Genomic DNA, 19,776 nt, shown 5'->3' with positions numbered 1-19,776 from the left:
GGATCTAACTAAACTAAAGAGCTTCTGCACAGCAAAAGAAACTACCATCAGAGTGAACAGGCAACTTACAGAATGGGAGAAAATTTTTGCAATCTACTCATCTGACAAAGGGCTAATATCCAGAATCTCCAAAGAACTCAAACAAATTTACAAGAAAAAAACAACCCCATCAAAAAGTGGGTGAAGGGTATGAACAGACACTTCTCAAAAGAAGACATTTATGTAGCCAACAGACACAATGAAAAAATGCTCATCATCACTGGCCATCAGAGAAATGCAAATCAAAACCACAATGAGATACCATCTCACACCAGTTAGAATGGTGATCATTAAAAAGTCAGGAAACAACAGATGCTGGAGAGGATGTGGAGAAATAGGAATGCTTTTACACTACTGGTGGGAGTGTGAATTAGTTCAACCATTGTGGAAGACAGTGTGGTGATTCCTCAAGGATCTAGAACTAGAAATACCATTTGACCCAGCCATCCCATTACTGGGTATATACCCAAAGGATTATAAATCATGCTACTATAAAGACACATGCACATGTATGTTCATTGTGGCACTATTCACAATAGCAAAGACCTGGAGCCAACCCAAATGTCCATCAATGATAGACGGGATTAAGAAAATGTGGCACAAATAACCATGGAATACTATGCAGCCATAAAAAAGGATGAGTTCATGTCCTTTGTAGGGACATGGGTGAAGCTGGAAACCATCATTCTGAGCAAACTATTGCAAGGACAAAAAACCAAACACTGCATGTTCTCACTCATAGGTGGGAATTGAACAATGAGAACACTTGGACACAGGAAGGGGAACATCACACACCGGGGCCTGTCGTGGGGTGGGGAGAGGGGGTAGGGATAGCATTAGGAGATATACCTAATGTAAATGATGAGTTAATGGGTGAAGCACACCAACATGACACATGTATACATATGTAACAAACCTGCACGTTGTGCACATGTACCCTAGAACTTAAAGTATAATAAAAAAAAAAAGAAAACAAGTTTATTAAGAAAGTAAAGGAATAAAAGAATGGCTACTCCATAGGCAGAGCAGTGGCTTGGGCTGCTTGGCTGAGAATACTCATAGTTATTCTTGATTATATGCTAAACAAGGAGTCGATTATTCATGAGGTTTCCGGACAGGAAAGGGGTGGGCAATTCCTGGAACTTAGGGTTCCTCCCTTTTTAGGCCATATAAGGTAACTTACTGATGTGGCCATGGTATTTATAAACTGTCATGGTGCTGGTGGGAGTATCCTTAACATATTAATGCATTATAATTAGCATATAATGAGTAGTGAGGACGACCAGAGGTCGCTTTCATCACCATCTTGATTCTGGTGGGTTTTGGCCAGCATATTTACCACATCCTGTTTTATCAGTTGGGTCTTTTGACCTGTATCTTGTGCCAACCACCTATCTCATCTTGTGAGTTAGAAAGCCCAACCTCCTGGGAATGCAGCCCAGTAGGTCTCAGCCTCATTTTACCCAGCTCCTATTCCAGATGGAGTCACTCTGGTTTTAATGTTTCTGACACTGCTATCTAATATGCGTTTGTGTTTCTCCCCAAGTCATAAAATGGAATATGTTCTCAAAGTGTTTTTCTCATGCAATATGTGATTAAGACTTCTTTACCCTCCCCTTTCATATCACATAATTCATTCTAAAGCCAAAGATGGTGAATGTTTTTGGAATTGTTCCTTTAGGGTATTCTTGGCATTCTTACATCACCATGGGCTGACTCCCTCTCTTTTTTTTACAATATGTTTTTGAAAATGAAATAAATGTGTCCTTATTTATTAGGCTTCCATTTATCCTTCCAGATGGGACTGAGAAGGGATATGCTTATGTGGACTTTAACTACAGCGGTAACTTGCTGGCCTCTGTTGGTAGCAACCCTGACTACACACTGACTATCTGGAACTGGAAAGAAGAACAACCCATACTAAGGACAAAAGCTTTTTCTCAGGAAGTTTTTAAGGTTACTTTCAATCCTGATAATGAAGAGCAGCTTACTACATCGGGATCAGGCCACATCAAGTAGGTTGGGTAACCAATAGAGGTGCCAGTAGATATCACAGGAGTGTTTTTCTAAGAGGATCTAAGAGCTGGAGACATTTTTTTTTTTTTTTTTGCTGTTTTGGTTAACATTAGAATTATTTTAAAATATGTTATTTTAAAAGCTAACTAGTAATGCACCTTTTCTAATTAGATATGTGGGATTTTATTTCTGCAAACAGCATAGATAAAATAAGGGCTTTTTTTTTTTTTTTTTTGAAATGGAGTTTCGCTTTTGTTGCCCAGGCTGGAGTGCAATGGCATGATCTCAGCTCACTGCAACCTCCGCCTCCTGGGTTCAAGCGATTCTCCTGCCTCAGCCTCCTGAGTAGCTGGGACTACAGGCGCCCACCACAACGCTTGGCTAATTTTGTATTTTTAGTAGAGTTGGGTTTCTCCGTGTTGGTCAGGCTGGTCTCGAACTCCCGACCTCATGTGATCCACCCGCCTCAGCCTCCCAAAGTGCTGGGATTGCAGGCGTAAGCCACTGTGCCCAGCCAAATAAGGATTTTTAAATATAGCCTGCTGCCTTCTTATAGGCTCCACCTCCTAAAAGAGTTTATGTAGTGTCTTAATAACTAACATTGGGATGGTATTTCCAAATTCATACTGAGCTTTCACATCCACTACTGAATTTCTTTTTTGTAGCAACTCAGTCTTCATCTGTAAAACAAGAATTATCACATTATCATTCCTGACAAGGAACACTCAATACGAAACAGTGGCAGAACCTACTCTTGATCTTAGGTCTTGCTCCAAACTCCATGCTCTTTTCATTATATCATACCCTCGTGTATTTCCAGGATGGAATGATCTTGTCTTTCTCTCTCTTTCTTCCACTTTGTCTCATGCATTTGCGTAACAATCTTCTACCACCCCAGAGCTTCCCATAACTTGATTATCAGTGTCTCTTTAAGAGAAAGACATTTTTATCCATCCTGACTTCCTCTTGTCTCAATTTAAATCTGGTCTTTTTGTTATTCATTTATTAGAAATATAGACTAATTGAGCAGATTTTTAATTGTAATCTTTGGGGAATTGTCAAATAACCTTCTGCTAGCTATATGTGAAAATTTTCCAATTTCTTATATTTTCTGATTATTTAGTAAAATCTGTATTTTCTATGCCCCATATCTTTGGGGAAAAGGCAGACATTGAACAGTTAATTTCATGTGTGAAGTGCTATGAAGGAACCCAGAGTATATGGAAGCATATCATCAGGGGACCTACCATTCGTTTGGAGAGGATGTTGGCTATCTAGGCTTTTAGCTTTGTATCATTGGCTTGTTGATACTCTCCATTATCTATTTTATATCTACTTGGATAGGTCTTCTTTTTCTACATGGTCTTCATCATCCTGTCCATTTGTTTAGACTATTAATAAGAAAATGTTAGTAATAACATTTATTGATTGCTTTGATATGATAGGCACTGTTCTAAGAATTTTTCAACAATTCTATGAGGTAGATGTTACTAATTTTCTCATTTTATACCTGAGAAAATGAAGGCACAGGGTGATCTAGAAAAGTGCTCAAAGTCACACAGCTAGTAAATTAGAATTCTTTGGAAAACTTTTATGTCTTCTAAAACAATACTGACTAATAGAACTTTCTGACAGACTGGGAATGTTCTATGCTGCCTAATACAATAGCTGCCAGCCACATGTAGTTACTGAGCACTTGAAATTGGCTAGTGTGACTGAAACACTAAAATGTTGATTTTATTTAATGTTAATTACTTTAAATCTAAATTTAAATAGTCACACATAGCTGGAGGGTACTGCATTAGGTAGCACAGCCCTAAAATATAAGATGCATGAAAGCAGGAAATTTTATTTTTCGCCTGTTTTGATCATTGCAGAATTCACATTGCCTACAACCTTGCCGGACAGGTAGTAGATACTTAATAAATCTTAATCAGATAAATGAATGAATGAATGAAATAATATATGCAACTATGAAATATGTAAATGTTTGGGTCATATTAAAATAAAAATCAATAAAATATCTTTGAGGTACATTCAGTCTCTTTCTTGTTTGTAGGTTCTGGGAAATGGCTTTTACATTCACAGGTCTCAAGCTGCAGGGATCACTAGGTCGATTTGGCAAAACAATCACTACTGATATAGAAGGCTACATGGAGCTCCCAGATGGGAAGGTGAGTACAGCTACTGTTCTACAATATTAAAATTGTGTTTTCAAGTACATATATGAAAGCACACATATATGAAAATTCTAACAAGCTCTGCCAATAACAGATATTATCATTGTAAATGTAATGAATATTTAATTTTACTTCTTCAATTATCAATTGTAATTAAAATATTTCCCTGAAATTGTCATAATCCATACTTACCTACCATTTTCTATTTTCTTTTTACTAAATATGGTACACACATATAAAGTATGTGAGCATTTTCATATATTAACATAATGACATATTTGTTACTTTTTTTTTTTTTTTGAGACAGGGTCTCGCTCTGTTGCCCAGGCTGGAGTGCAGTGGCGCGATCTCCACTCACTGCAAGCTCTGCCTCCCGGGTTCACGCCATTCTCCTGCCTCCGCCTCCCGAGTAGCTGGGACTACAGGCGCCTGCCACCATGCCTGGCTAATTTTTTGTATTTTTAGTAGAGACGGGGTTTCACCGTGTTAGCCAGGATGGTCTTGATCTCCTGACCTCGTGATCCGCCCACCTCGGCCTCCCAAATATTTGTTACTTTCAATTATGTCACATAGTTGCAGTATTTATGTTACTTACTTTTCCCCATTTTGTCTTGCTATCATGATCCAAGAAGACTTATTGGGTCAAAGGTTATATACAACCATGTGGCATTTATTTTTATTGTCAGATTATTACTCAGAAAGAGCAAACCACTTTATAGAGGCATCTGCAACACTGCAACTGTAATCTGTTAATTTATTCTTTAATATTGTTAGTTTCTTTCCTTTCTTTCTCTTATAAAATTTATAGGCATATTGCCTGAAACAATAGTTAATTAGGATTAGTTCTCTATCATTATTTTACATAGCTTCCTATTAGAATGAGTTATACATTATTATTTGTGATAATCTCAGTTGTAAGTAAATGCCAGCACACAAATATTACTCTAAGGAACCAAGTGGTCTAGTCATCTACCTGACTGAATATTCTCAATTCAAAAGCATGGTATATAGGAGGAAGTAAAAAGCCTTGGATGCTGGCGAAACTATATGTCTAAATCCATGAGATGATCTTAAATCATCCCAGCTTCAAATTCTCAATACTGTAAGAATTAAGCTAAGATAAAGATCAATAGAATCCTTGTTAAAAACCTGGTATGAGATATATTTTTTAAAGGGTTGGTAGAATTTGTATAGATATAGGGAAGAAATAAGCCATTTTAAATGATAGAGCAACTGAAGGAAATGTTTAGCATTAGAAATAAATATCAAATTTTTAGAGGGCAGATTGGAATTAACCATTTATGTTGGCAAAAAGTGGAGAATTTCAGTTGAGAAGTATGACTTGGTCCTAGTGTACAAGGAGTTTAATAGGTAGGCAGAACTACTCTACATGGGAAGAGTAGACTTGCAAATGAAAGAAGTAGTAAACAAATTTGGCCATAAAATGCCAGGTTGATTAGAAGGGAAATCTGGAGTCAAGGAAATAAGCTAGAACAGAAGCTGTTGCTGTCATCTAAAAAGAGATGATCAAGGGCCTAGACTTCTCAGAACAAATGGAAAAGGGAAGCTAGATATGAGTCACATTTCAGAAAGGAATGCTTTGTAGGTTTTTGTCATCACTGCTGGCTTTCATCACTGGACAGAAGAAAATAAGTCTAAAGACTCTACCATAAATGGCTGAGGCTTAAGAACAGAATCAGTAAAGTCTGTAGGGTTGTTAAAAAATAGGTAGACCCAAGAGATAAAAGACTGAATAAAATCATCAGTTTCTCTAGATAAGGGGGAAATGGAAATGTAGACCTCTAGAGCATGCAGGTAAAAATTAGAATAGAGTTTCCCAAAGTACATTTTTATGGAACATCAGTCTGTACAGAAGCTCCATAAAAATAAGACTTTTTAAGTCAAATTCCTTTGTATCTAAAAATTCCTCTTGGTGATTCCCAGCAAATACTTCTCTATTAAAAGTTCCCAGGGGTCCTAGAGAAAATAAAGTTGTTTGACTTTGTTTATCTTAGCAACAGCCTTCTGAGGCTGTGCAGTCAGAATAGGAGGTTTTGAGCCACCTTGCTTGGATTAGAATGCTGACTGGGTAGTTTTGGGCAAGTTACTTAACTGTTTTGTGCTTCAATGTTCTCCTCTGTAAAATGGGGATAATAATAGTCAGGGCTATCATTGGCCCATATGGTTCCTTTGCGGGAGTCAGAAAAAGCTGTTTGTTCTAGGAGAATGAGGTAACCAACATGCACAAGTGTACATGGTATCCCTGATAAATGTACCTAGTTCATATGGTTTTTTGCATTAAATAACTTAACATATATAAAGTACTGAACCAGTGCTTGGTACAGAGTCAGTACTCAATAAATATTACTTTATTTGTGACACTTGTTAAATATCTTAACAACTAATATTTGGTGGCATGCACTTGGGAAAATGCCAGATTAAACAGACTAATTTGAGAAAAGTTTTAGATGATTATCCTTGTTTGAAATTGGATACTATTATGCTATAATCTACTTAATTCAGTACTGGCCTTACAAGTTATCTAACATCTAAAATTTGATAGTATTACATTTAAAAAGTAGACTCTCATCTAATTCCACTCCTGTCTTTTGTCCTAAGAGATGTACCAAGAAGTCTATTGTATACATACATGAACAATTACCAACAACATACAGCCTAATCAAAAAGATGTAAAACTGATCATATTGCTGGAAGGAAATACATCAAAATGTTATTGGTAGTTGTGTCTGGTGTAGTAGGTCTTCATTTCTGTATTTTTTTATTTTTCCATTTAAAAATTTTATAATCAATAAAGATAACCTTAAAAAATAATTTTCACCTACTATTTGAGGCATAAATATGTACACTTACCTGTTTTAATGCACATTTCTTTTTTCCACATACCTGCCAGGTGCTCTCAGGGTCAGAATGGGGCAACATGCTGCTTTGGGAAGGTGGTCTGATCAAAGTGGAGCTCTGTCGAGGGACAAGCAAGTCATGTCACAATGGTCCCATTAACCAGATAATGCTGTATGAGGGTGAAGTTATCACTGTTGGGTCAGATGGATATGTTAGGGTAAGTTTTCTTGATACTTGGATGGTAGCACCCACGTTTAAGACTTGTAGCTCACCCAAAGGGTTTTATTTCTCATAAAGGTTATTTTGTGAAGGAGATCAGTAGTCATTTACTCCCAAGGCCAACTCACTTTAAATAATGCTTCTCTTGTGGTAAATATTTGCATTCTTGTCAAAATTAATTTACTGCATTTTACCACTGAAACTTTTTGAGAGGGCCTCTTGTTATTTTGATTCTGTTGAAATAATAGCTTCAGAAGATGAAAACTCATGTTAGCACAAGATGAACAGTAGACCCACATATCCTTCCAAAAGGCTCCATATGAATGGGCCATTTTGTAGGAACAAAGGTGCTGAACATTTGTTAGTTATTTTTTACTGAGGTTACCACTTAGAAATACACCCAGAGGTGAACTGATGGAGTTTGCCTATGGATGCTACATTCTTCTTGCTCCTTATGCTAGGGAACTCACTTGCTTTCTCTTGGGGACACTCTCTTGCCCAAAGCCTGGGCTAAGCTGGAACATTGCTCCAGCATCTAAGTCCCCTTGATTGCTATTGTCACACTTCTTCCACCCACTCTGTGTAGCACTTTCTGTTAATGAGTATCGTGCTGTGGCTGGTCAACCTGTAGCCTTGTGATTTGCCTTGTAGTCCTCTTGGTAGATATTTTCAGTGGGGCCTTTCATAAGAAAGTGGCAGTGTTCTATTGACATTCTTTAAGAAATGTTATCAAAAGTAAGATTCTTTTTTTTTTTCTTTTTTAAGAGTCTGGTCACTCTGTTGCCACCGATTGAGCTTACTGTGTTTAATATTGTTTAACCCATATCTCCCACAGTGGGTCCTCTTACCACTGGCTTTTTGAGCCCCAGTGTATGTTTTTACATTTACAATATTAAATTTAATCTTGTTAGATTTCACACATTTCTCTGAGAATCTTTTGTGTCCTTTATTTTGTCATATGATATATTTGCTATCTTTCCAAGCTATACGTTACCCCAAAATGTCTAAATACCAAGTGGGAGAAAACCTCAGGAGAAAGGAAGTTAAATATTTCACAGAGGATCCCTTCATGGACACCAGTATTTCCTAAGCTTGCTTCTCTTTTCAGAGTCTGTCCTTGTCTTTTCAGTCCTTCACACAGTAAATCTTTACCTCCTACCCTTTAGAAAAAACCTAGCCCAACTCCCAGGGGTTAGTCTGATCCTAGTTTGATCCTTAACCCTAACCCTGACCCTCAGATATTTCCCTCTTCCCCCAACCAGGCTAATCTATGGGACAGTCTTCCCAGAGTTCCTTTCTCAAAGTCTCAGTTATTCAGTCTAGGATCACATGGCAGGGTATGTTGCCAGAACTGTCCAGAATGAGCTTTGGCCCCTCACAGGGGAGGTCCTGCTGAGCCTCCCTGCCACCGTGAGGTAAAACTGTGCTCCTTCACTCTTCCTATAGTATTCTAGACTCCTCTCCCAATGAACAACAATCTACACTTCACTGTCTCACAGTCAGATAGTAACATTTACTGTCTCACTTACTGAGACATGTTTGGTGGTATGCACTTGGGGAAATGCCAGATTTTCCCAATGAGATAGTAAAGTGTGAAATATTAATATTCAGGAAGAGAAACATTTTCTAATGGAGACTTTATCTACATCTATATTCTTTGCTTCTAATGAGATAGTGCTTGAGTCATTAAGCAAGAAGGTATATTTCCCCCTTCCAGGGGCCTACTGGTATGTAGAAAACAGGGTTCATTATAATGTCTTGCTGAACAACTGAACCATATACTCCTATGGCCACTTTATGTAAAAAGAGACCTAATAGAAACCTTGAAATAAAATTTGTTTTGGATAAATTAGAATTCTTATGCAAGGCTGTACTTTCTCACTAATCTTTATAAATATAAAGGAAACTATAATAGCTTATCATACCTCAGTTCAGAGTAAAATTTCAGGGGTCAGGTTTTGGCTGGTGTTCTTATCACACCTGTTCATTGTTACTTTTCATGAAAGAAAAAGAAATGACTTTTGAAAAAAAAATCAGGGTTTTTCTGGCTTAGAAAATAAATGTTCAGAAACTACTGATCGATTAAAGTATTTTCTTTTCATTTTACAAGATATGGGATTTTGAGACAATAGACACTGCTGATGTAATAGATGAGACTGGATTGTTGGAGATTGAGCCTATTAATGAACTTCAAGTAGACAAGAATGTGAATCTCTTCTCTATGATAAAAATGAATGAAACTGGAAATAACTTTTGGTTGGCTCAGGTGTGTTGCATTCTTGTCTCTTGGCTCTTTAACATTACATGGACCAAAAATTAAAGTAGTAGTATGATTGATTTGGCTACAAGTCCATTTGACTGTAAGTGTTATGAGATTGCTTATTGTGTGGCTTTAGTCTAAAATATAGAAGTTGTTTTTATTAAATTTCAATTATACTTTAAAATATATGTGAGCTTTTGATATTATTGCTTGTCCTTACTTTAATAAATCATAGAAAGAACATTTTAAAAATTTGATGAAAGTTTAAAATGATAAAACAAAATACTATTTAATTTTTTTAGGATGCCAATGGAGCCATATGGAAGCTTGACCTTAGTTTTTCAAATATTGTAAGTTGCCTATTATTCTTATTTTCTCCTAACTTTCATAGTAAAAACTTTTGTTATTTGTCTTTAAAGTATGCTTTATCTTTCTCCATATTTCGTCATGGTCCTCATAAAAAACTTGCCTAACATGTGCTACTCTTGAGAATTCTCTCTTTCGTTATGATTTTACATAAAAAAGAATCTATCTCATAACACAATTTACCAGAAAAGTGGCAGTGTCAATACCTAACATTATATAGTACTTTGTAGTTTTTATAAATATATAGAATTTTCATGTATTTTATCTCATGTGATCCTCATCACTACCCTATTTAGTAGGCAAGCAGCTGTTACCATCTCATTTTACAGATGAAGAAATGGAAACTGGCATTTGAGGTGACTTGCGCAAAATCACACAGCCATTAAGGACAAAGCCCAGGACTCTATCTGGTTCTCCTAATTCTGAACCAGTGTTCTTTCTAACTTTTTAGGCTTTTTCTTATTTCTATCCAAATAAAATCACATGTGTTATATTTTTATCTTTGCATTTTTTTAAACTTGATCTTAATTCTTTGTTACTCCGTCTTTGAGATCTAGTAAGCTGTCTATCTATTCTCAGACCCAGGACCCAGAATGCCTCTTCTCCTTCCATTCTGGAGCTATTGAAGCCGTGGCTGTTTCTCCTCTCACTTATCTCATGGCCACAACTGCCTTGGACTGTAAGTAGGAACTCTTAATAAAAATATGTCTGGCCTTGTTTTGTTTTATTTGCAATAAAATTTTTATATGTGTTTGACTTAAGAGCATTTGGGGATTTTCCCAAAAGGGGAGCCTCTTGAATGCAAGCGAGTTGAGCTGTGGAGAGGAGAGGCCACAAAACACAGCAGCCATGGTTATTGTGAGAGATTAAAAGAAGGACAAAATCTGTAAATTGCTCATGAAAATGCTGCTCGTTTTGATATTGTCCACATTTGTGTTTTTTCTATTCTTTCCGTCTCCTTTCTTCCTTCGTAACTTATGGCAAATCTATATGGACTATGCAAGGTGAAATTGACCCAGCAGTCAATCATCTGTTTTCTTCTTTATTATTCATGTTTATGAATTACCTGTTTGAGGTTGTACATGAAATTTTTTACAAAAGAAAGTTATTGACTGATTTAGTTAAGAAATTTCTTGTTATAATATTCAACATGTAAAAAGTGAGCCAAGACTTAAAAAAATTATGTATATAATTTTTTTCTTTTAAAACTGTCTTTCTATAGGCTCTGTTCGAATCTATGATTTTGCTAGCAAAACTCCTTTGGCCCAGATGAAATTCAAACAAGGAGGTACTGCCCTTGTTTGGGTACCCCGAATGGTAAGTTTGTTGTTATAATGAACTACCAGAATCTATTGGTAAATATGGTATATCAATGCTATTTCCTGGAAATATAGATATTTGCTGACTCAAAATTTTAAGGAATAATAAAAGTTTTAAGTTAGTTTATTTTAGTCAGAATGTAATAGAAATCTTTACCATGATTGTTGTTATGGGTTTGGTCTTGTTTTTAGTGAAATTTTTTGCCACCTGTAGATTTGTAACAGTTTCATGTTGCAAAGCAATTTCCCAACAGAACTTTGTGTATCAGAGTCCATCTGACTCTGATTTCATTCATTCTATTAATATTTACAGAGTGCCGACAATGTGCCAGGCCTTGTTTTAGATTCTGGGAATATAGCAGTGAATAAAAAGACAAAAAATACTTGCCCCTCATGGTCCTTACGCTTTAGTGGGAGGGAGGCAGAGGCAGATAGTAGTCAAAATAAGTAAGTTAAGTACATGTTATGTTAGATAATTATAAGAACTATAGAAAAAAATTAGGCTGAGATAGGGAGTTGTTCCATTTATCAATTGCTGTATAATAAACTATCTCAAAATGTAGTGGCATAAAATAATCATTTTATTTTGCTCATGTAGTCTTTGTGTTGGGATTCGGGTGACAGCAGAGATGGATTGTCTCTGCTTCAGAGTGTCTGGGAACTCAGCTGGGAAGACATGAATGGCTGGGCCTGGAATAATCCAAAGGCTTCTTGATCACAAGGCTGTCACCTGGGTTGGATGACTTGAAGGCTAGGCTAAGCTGGGACTGCCAACTGGAGTGTTTATACCTAATACCCTCTCCATGTGGCTTAGGTTTCATCAGAACATGGCAGCCTCAGGACAGTCACACACTTTTTACATGGTAGCTCAGGGCTCCAAGATCTAGTGTTCCAACTGTAAAGGCAGAAGCTGATGGCCTTTTATGGCCCATTCCCCAGAAGTCAAAATATCACTTCTACCATACTTGATTGGGTGAAGCAGTCACACAGTCACAAGCCCCATACAGAATCAAGAGGAGGGAACTTAAACCCCATCTGTCCATGGGAGGCCCATCAAAGATTTGCAGCCATATTTTTAAAATGCCATGGAAGTATTTGGGGAAATATTTAATCTTTACTATTTTGGGTTGAAATTAAAGAGAAAATATTCCAGGCTAAAAGTAAATTTGGATATAATTGGAATTAGGGGGAATTTCATGATGGGATCAAGATCAGAAAGAGAACTTAGTCCAGGGAAGAGAGCCATCTTCATGATGAGGCTAGAGTAAGTAGAAATGACAGAGCATTTGGATTGGCAGACCTAGCTCACTCACTATCCTAATCTAGTTACACTCTTAACTGAAGTCTTAAAACTACAATCCAGGTAATTGAATTGTTTATTCAGATGATCGTGTAATGTTCACAGCATGTTTCCTTTTTTAGGCTTATATTCGAGTAATGATCATATGGATTTTAAGCTACAATTAAACTGTCCCTTCTCCATACCCCCTTACCTTTCTGGAAGGCTACACATCAGTTTTTATGACTCAGCTCAGGTCAGACATCATCTCTGCATAGCCCTCCATGAATCTACCTTCAAGTAGAGTTAGGGCCTCCTTCCTCTGTGATTTTCTTCCCCTTAGTGCTTGTGTGTATATCTCTTACAGCATTTATCAGAGCATACTAAGATTATGTGCTTTATTGTCTTCCCACTAGACTGTTTTTCATGGTGACAACCATGCCTTATTCTTCTTTGCATCTCCAGTGCCTCTATAGTTACTGGTACATTTAGACACTTAGTAAATTTTTATTGGATAAACAACATTCAACTGAAGTTGAATGGTGTACGGCTTTTTTATTCCCTAAATTCTCATAACTGATGGTCACTGAGCTCTACAGGATGCCCAGGCTCTTCCAAGACAGTAGATTTGGTACATTCCAACATTGGTAGGTTTACATGTCTAGCTGAGACTTTTCCTCTAAGCTGCAGGCTATGATATCTTTATTTTAAAATCTCAAGGGGACCTCGAACTCCATGTTTCCAAAACGAAGTCCATGATCTTCTGCACATCCCCAATCATCCCTCTCTCTAAATCAACAATAGCAACTACAAACCACACACACACCTGGCTCCCTTCCAGTGTTTTCTGTCACAGTTAGTGCCATTATCAGTCATCCTTGACTCCTCCCTCTGCTTCATTCCCCATATCCAGTAATACCAAGTAGGGCCATTACACCTCTTCCTAAAATATGTTCATATCCCTCATCTTCACTACATTACCTCAGACCAATAGTTCCCCTGAAGTGTAGAAGCCATCTTAAAGGATCTTTCAAAAGTTCTCCCAGCATCCTATCCAAACCACCTCATATCTATTTTCCATACTGCAGCTAGGATGTCATTTTAAAAAGAGCAAATCTGACCATGTCACTACCACTTCCCCCTGGAACCCAACTAAAAACACTTTGATGGCTTTCCACTGCTCTGGGATGAAGGCTTTTCTTATTGTGACATGGAAGCCATTTTATGATCTGCTGCCTGCCTCTCTTCCTCTCCAGCCTCCTGAGGAAACATTGTTCTCTTACTCTAGTCAGACTATAACTTTTTCTTGAGTTCTGTTATTTCCTGCCACAGGACTTCTGCACAAGTTAAATTCTCTCTTAGGAGTGCTTGTGCCACCTTCCTGTACCTAGCTAATTCCTGAGCATCCTTTTGTTATCAGCTCCACCATCTCTTTCTTAGGGAAGCCATAAGTCGAGGTCAGCCTTCTTTGTTACATGCTCTCAGAGAATACATTTCTTTCTTTTAGCACTTATTTCAGTTCACAATTTCACACTCATTTATGTGATTAATGTCTGCACCTTTCACTAGACCAAAACTCTGTGAAACCAAGCACTGAGTCGGTTTATATTCACCACTGAGTTGCTGATGATAGGTGCTTAGCATGTGGTAGGCAGACACTCTGCTGTTTGTTTATTCAGTGTTTGAATTAACGTTGTTTATCCTTCCTGTGGTCATTGGTTATAAGGAACTATGCTGGAATGGATAGAGGTTACCAGAAAGTGGTATAAGGAATTGCCAATGGGCAGCCAATATTAAATTACCTGAGTCTAAATAAAATATCTGTTATATAGTACAACTTTCTCAATTTAACTAATTTCAGGTCCCTTATCTTTAATTTTCTCCAAGGTAAACTTCACTGGAGCACAAATTATTGTAGGATTTGAAGATGGAGTTGTTCGAATTCTTGAACTTTATGATCCAAAAGGGCTCACGATTTTTGCGGGACGGAAGAAAATTTTGGATGCTGATATTCAATTGAAACAGGTTTTCAAACCCCATACTGCTTGTGTCACTGCTTTAGCTTATGAACGTGATGGGGAAATTTTAGCCACAGGGGTAAGCAGTACATTTCCTTTCTTTTCTTGTTGAAATTTTATAGTTAAATTGCCTTATAAGTCCTCCTACTTCATCATGTCTTATTTACTGAAATTCATTTTCTATCAATATATTCACATTTTGCTTTCTTTGTAGTCATATTCTTTCAGCGTAGTCTGTGAATAACCCTCTTTTTAATCAGAAGAGAGCTGGAGCATGTGAATAACACTTAAAAATATTCTTACAAATTGAATTCTAATGCTTATTTTAGGTGAATTGAAAATTTCAACTGGGGACCATGCTAGTTGTATTATTTATAATCAGTATTTTATTCAGCATAGTTATGTTCTTATATAGAATTGCCATAAATGAAGAGAATAACTGTGTAAATTCTTTATGCACTAATAGGTGAGCATATGCATGGTATAATTTTTTTGTGTGAATTTCTGAAAGTATGGTGATCATATTTTCAGAACCACATACTGAAACACATGGTTTTCCAAATGTTCTAATGGGGAAAATTGAGCAAGTTTTAGAAATAAGAATTCTCCTAGAATAATCTGGGATATATGACCATTGTAGATAGAGATAGCGTTATGTTATTAAATGCTTTTTTGTGATCTATAGACTAGATTTCATAGTAATACGTATTTTGTCGGTGTGTCTCTTTTTCCTTAGAGTAAAGATCAAACTGTTTTCTTCTTTGAAGTGGAAAGGGATTATAAGCCAATTGGTTATATTAATACTCCTGGACCTGTGTGCCAGTTAATGTGGTCTCCCATGTCTCATGTAAGTCATTATTATTTGTCTTCCTGTTTGAATCTCAATTCCTACATAGTGAAACTATCTTGTAGATAGAAAATAGCAGGTGGAATTTTTAGCCCACTCCTGGTTCCTGCAGTCAGGGTCAGGGATGCGGCAACAGAAAGCTCAGGTGGCTGCTGCTGGGGTTGGCCCGTAGAGCATCACTCAGGAGCCTTGCTCTCTCCTCACTGCCTCCTTTCTCTTCCATGGGCTTATTAGTTGACCATGATCTTCTCTCAAAAACCAGGGTTATATCAGGCTTTGCTCCAACGGGACTTTTGGCCACAGGCACGGCATGTCAAAATGCTTTCACCTGGATCAGTCAGTCTCTCTAACAATCAGAAGCTGAATTCTAAGGTCTGAATGTACTTTTCCTCATCTTTATCTCTTTACTTCTCCTCTGCCCTCAATCCACATCTATTTTCTCTTCTATCCTTTTATTTCTTCTTTCTTAGCAATTGGTAATTCGGTATTGATTACTAATCTCTTTTAATGTCTCCAGTTTTACTAAATGTGAGCATATGAGAATTCAGTCATCTAAATATTGATTGACTGTCTAAACCAAGTGCTGTGCCAGGTGCCAAGATGATAATACTGATGAATTGCATAGAAGTGCCATCAGGATTATTGGAGTAACGTTGGTAATCCACTTTAAGCTTTTCTAAATAAAAGGGCCATAAAATATATTAGTATTATCTACAAAATGCTTTTTGAAGTTAGTCAACAAATACTCATTGTTTCTATATTTTCTAGGCACTGTGGTGGATTAAATAAGCAGTACAAAGTAGTCTCTCAAGGAGAAAAAACTATACATTTAAAAAGTTAAATATACCTTATCATTGAATAATAAGGTTTCACAAAGGAATTGGTGACTAAAATATCAATGGTGTAGACCAAGCTTGTCCATCCCATAGCCTGTGGGCTGCATGCATGTGGGCTTTGAATGAGGCGCAACACAAATTCGTAAACTTTCTTAAAACTTTATGAGATATTTTGCAATTTTTTTTTTTAGCTCGTCAGCTGTTGTTAGTGTTAGTGTATTTTATGTGTGGGCCAAGACAATTCTTCTTTTTGCAGTGTGGCCCAGGGAAGCAAAAAGATTGGACACCCCTGGTATAGAGAATGTGTGTTGTGAATTTAGAGCAGGGAACTATCAAGAAAGGAAGAAGTTAAAATTAAGTTATTATTTTGTATTATTGTACCTTGATTTTGAGAAATTGGTAGGATATGACCAAATGAATAAGAGATAGGTACAGATGGTTCAGGTGAGGGGAGTGATAGCTGCAAAGGAAGCTCTGTGAGAAAGCATGAATGTTTATATCACAACATATAATATTATGTGCATCCTTCATTCACTTCCCTAGATACAAAGTTAAAAAGATCAACCAACATTTGGCAGGGGTTGGGGTGGTGAGTGGGAGGGGAGTAGGTGTGACATTAAAGAAGTAGCTTGAAGGAGATCTTTGTGGTGATGGTATAGTTTTGTGTCTTAATTGTCATGATGCTTACATAAATCTATACATATGAAAAAATGCTGTAGAGCTGTACACACATTCTATACTAATGTCAATGTCCTGGGTGGTTGTGTATAGTTGCATAACATGTAACCAGTGGTAGAAACTGAGTGAAGGGTATGTGATACCTCTCTGTACTATCTTTTCAACTTCCTGTAAATCTATACTTATTTCAAAATAAGTTTAAAAAAATTAAAAATAATTTTTAGTTTATTTGTATGGCTATAAAGGAATACTTGAGGCTGGGCAATTTGGCTCATGGCTTTGCAGGCTATACGAGAAGCATGGTGCCAGCATCTTCTTCTGGTGAGGGCCTCACGGGCTTGTAGTCATGTCAGAAGGTGAAAAGGAGTTAACCTGTATAGAGATCATGTGGTGAGAGAGGAAGCAAGAGGGAGAGTGGGGAGATCAGGCGCAGTGGCTCACGCCTGTAATCCCAGCACTTTGGGAGGCCAAGGCAAGTAAATCACTTGAGTGCAGCAGTTGAGACAAGCTTGGGCAACATAGTGAAACCCTGTCTCTACAAAAAATACAAAAATTAGCCAGGTATGGTGGTGCATGCCTCTAGTCCCAGCTACTTGGGAGGTTGAGGTGGGAGGATCGCTTGAGGCTGCAGTGTGCCAAGATCGTGCCACTGCGCTCCATCCAGCTTGGGTGTCAAGAGTGAGACCCTATCACAAACAAACAAACAAAAGAGGGAGTGGGGAGGTGCCAGGCTCTTTTTAATAACCAGCTCTCCTGGGAATGAATAGAACAAGAACCCACCCCCTTCCCCACCTAGGGAAATCATCAATCTATTCATGAGGCATCCACCCGCAAGACCCAAACACCTCCCATTAGGCCCCATGTCTAACATTAGAGATCAAATTTCAACATGAGATTTGGAGGGGACAAACATCCTGTAACGTACAAGACCAAAACACTCAGCATAATTTAAAAGTCATTTTGGGCAGTGCTGCTTGCTAGCACTTGTATTTCTAATGTCATTTGCAAATTACTAAAGTAAAAAGTAAATTACTGTATGTAACTGACCTGCTACAGACTTTAATTGTCCGAATTACAATAGGTCTTAGCCCTTACCAGCTGAATTATCAGATCTCATATCTGAGCATAACGTATTAAGCTTCTGCCTGATGGCTTTGGGTGGTTCTGGTGAGGGTGCGTCCCATGTACACACAGAGCCATTCTGTCTGCCATGGCTACTACCATGTTCACTTTGGCAGCAGTGTGGAGAAGATACAAGGGAGCCAGGTCAGGGGCAGGTGGATCTATTGGGCAGCTGTGATGTGACTAGAGCGTGAAAGACTGTGCAGACAAGAGATATTTAGAAGAGAGAATTGACAGAACTTGGTGATCTTTTATTTTTGTGAAGACAATTTTGAGGTATCTAAATGGAGTTCATTATAGTTTCTCTAAGACATGTTCTTCCTCCCGTATTATTCTTGGACTTCATTTTCCCTGTCACTAAAGCCAGAATCTTGAGAGTTATTCTGGTCTTTATTATTATTATTTGTAATTTTTGTGGATACATGGTAGATATATGTATTTATGGGGTACATGAGATATTTTGATAAGGCATATAATGCATAATAATCATATGAGGGTAAATGGGATATCCATCACCTCAAGCATTTATCCTTTGTGTTACAAACAATCCACTCATACTCTTTTAGTTATTTTGACATGTGCAATAAATTATTATTGACTATAATCTCCCGGTTGTGCTAATAAATACTATATCTTATTCATTCTATGTGTTTTTTCTTACTCATATACCATCCCCAATTTGCACCCCACCCCCCGCCACACCCACCACCCTTCTAAGCCGCTGGTAACCATCATTCTACTCGCCATCTCTATGAGTTCAGTTGTTTTAATTGTTAGCTCACAAGTAAGGGAGACCATGTGATGTTTGTCTTTCTGTACCTGGCTTTTTTCACTTAACTTAATAACCTCCAGTTCCATTCAGGTTGTTGCAAATCATAGGATTTCATTCTTTTTTATGGCTGAAGAGTACACATTGTGTATATGTACTACATTTTCTTTATCCATTCATCTGTTGAGGGATACTTAGGTTGCTTTCAAATCTTGGCTATTGTGAATAGTGATGCAATAAACATGGGAGTACAGATGTACTGATTTCCTTCAATATACTGATTTCCTTTCTTTTGGGTATATACCTAGCAGTGGGATTGCTGGATCATATGTTAGCTCCATTTTTAGTTTTTTTGAGGAACCCCCAACTGTTCTCCATAGTGGTTGTACTAATTTACATTCCTACCAACAGTATAATTTACTCCACATTCTTGCCAGCATTTGGCATTGCCTGTCTTTTGGAAAAAAGCCATTTTAACAGGAATGAGATGATATATCATAGTTTTTATTTGCATTTCTCTGATGATTAGTGATGTTGAGCACCTTTTCATATACCTGTTTGCCATTCTCATGCCTTCTTTTCAGAAATGTCTCTTCAGAACTTTTCCCAATTTTAAAATTGGATTAGTAGATTTTTTCCCCCATAGAGTCGTTTGGGCTCCTTATATATTCTGGTTATTAATTCCTTGTCAGATGGATAATTTGCAAATATTTTCTCTCATTCTGTGAGAGAAATATTCTTCACTTTATTTAGATAATTTAATTCACTTTATGAAGAGAATTAAAAGAAATTCTCTTCACTTTATTGATGGCTTCCTTTGCTGCGCAGAAGGTTTTTAAGTTGATGTGATTCCATTTGTCCATTTTCGCTTTGGTTGCCTGTGCTTGTGGGGTGTTATTCAAGAAATCTTTGCCCAGTCAAATGTCCTGGAGAGTTTCCCCAATGTTTTCTTTTAATTGTTTCATAGTT

At 37.3% G+C, this 19,776-nt stretch overlaps 1 protein-coding gene and 1 long non-coding RNA gene across 17 annotated transcripts in view; one reads left to right on the top strand and one right to left on the bottom strand.

The window, feature by feature from the left end:
* Positions 1 to 7,196, bottom strand: part of LOC104005684 (uncharacterized) — a 35,632-nt gene extending 28,436 nt beyond the window's left edge. The window contains exon 1 of one of the 2 annotated variants that reach the window (XR_008547064.2): positions 7,107 to 7,196. This is a non-coding gene — a long non-coding RNA (uncharacterized LOC104005684). The remainder of the gene's footprint in view (positions 1 to 7,106) is intronic. The other variant, XR_002943175.3, reaches the window with a different exon arrangement.
* CFAP44 (cilia and flagella associated protein 44) overlaps positions 1 to 19,776 on the top strand; it is a 158,535-nt gene that overhangs the window by 33,641 nt on the left and 105,118 nt on the right. For 10 of the 15 annotated variants that reach the window (XR_010155709.1, XR_010155710.1, XR_010155708.1 and 7 more), the window contains 9 exons: positions 1,838 to 2,054; positions 4,115 to 4,229; positions 7,147 to 7,311; positions 9,424 to 9,579; positions 9,876 to 9,923; positions 10,519 to 10,618; positions 11,162 to 11,256; positions 14,425 to 14,634; positions 15,292 to 15,402. Coding sequence is in view for 12 of the 15 variants with exons in the window: in XM_009446166.5 (XP_009444441.3) it covers positions 1,838 to 2,054; positions 4,115 to 4,229; positions 7,147 to 7,311; positions 9,424 to 9,579; positions 9,876 to 9,923; positions 10,519 to 10,618; positions 11,162 to 11,256; positions 14,425 to 14,634; positions 15,292 to 15,402 (1,217 nt within the window). In the remaining 3 variants the exon portion in view is untranslated. The remainder of the gene's footprint in view (positions 1 to 1,837; positions 2,055 to 4,114; positions 4,230 to 7,146; positions 7,312 to 9,423; positions 9,580 to 9,875; positions 9,924 to 10,518; positions 10,619 to 11,161; positions 11,257 to 14,424; positions 14,635 to 15,291; positions 15,403 to 19,776) is intronic. The other 5 variants (XM_054680895.2, XM_054680897.2, XM_009446169.5 and 2 more) reach the window with 2 other exon arrangements.

The sequence above is a fragment of the Pan troglodytes genome, chromosome 2, assembly GCF_028858775.2.
Source record: "Pan troglodytes isolate AG18354 chromosome 2, NHGRI_mPanTro3-v2.0_pri, whole genome shotgun sequence".
NCBI classification, from domain to species: Eukaryota; Metazoa; Chordata; class Mammalia; order Primates; family Hominidae; genus Pan; species Pan troglodytes.
The sequence above is the reverse complement of the archived record's forward strand: the minus strand, read 5'-3'. Positions and strand labels throughout refer to the sequence as shown.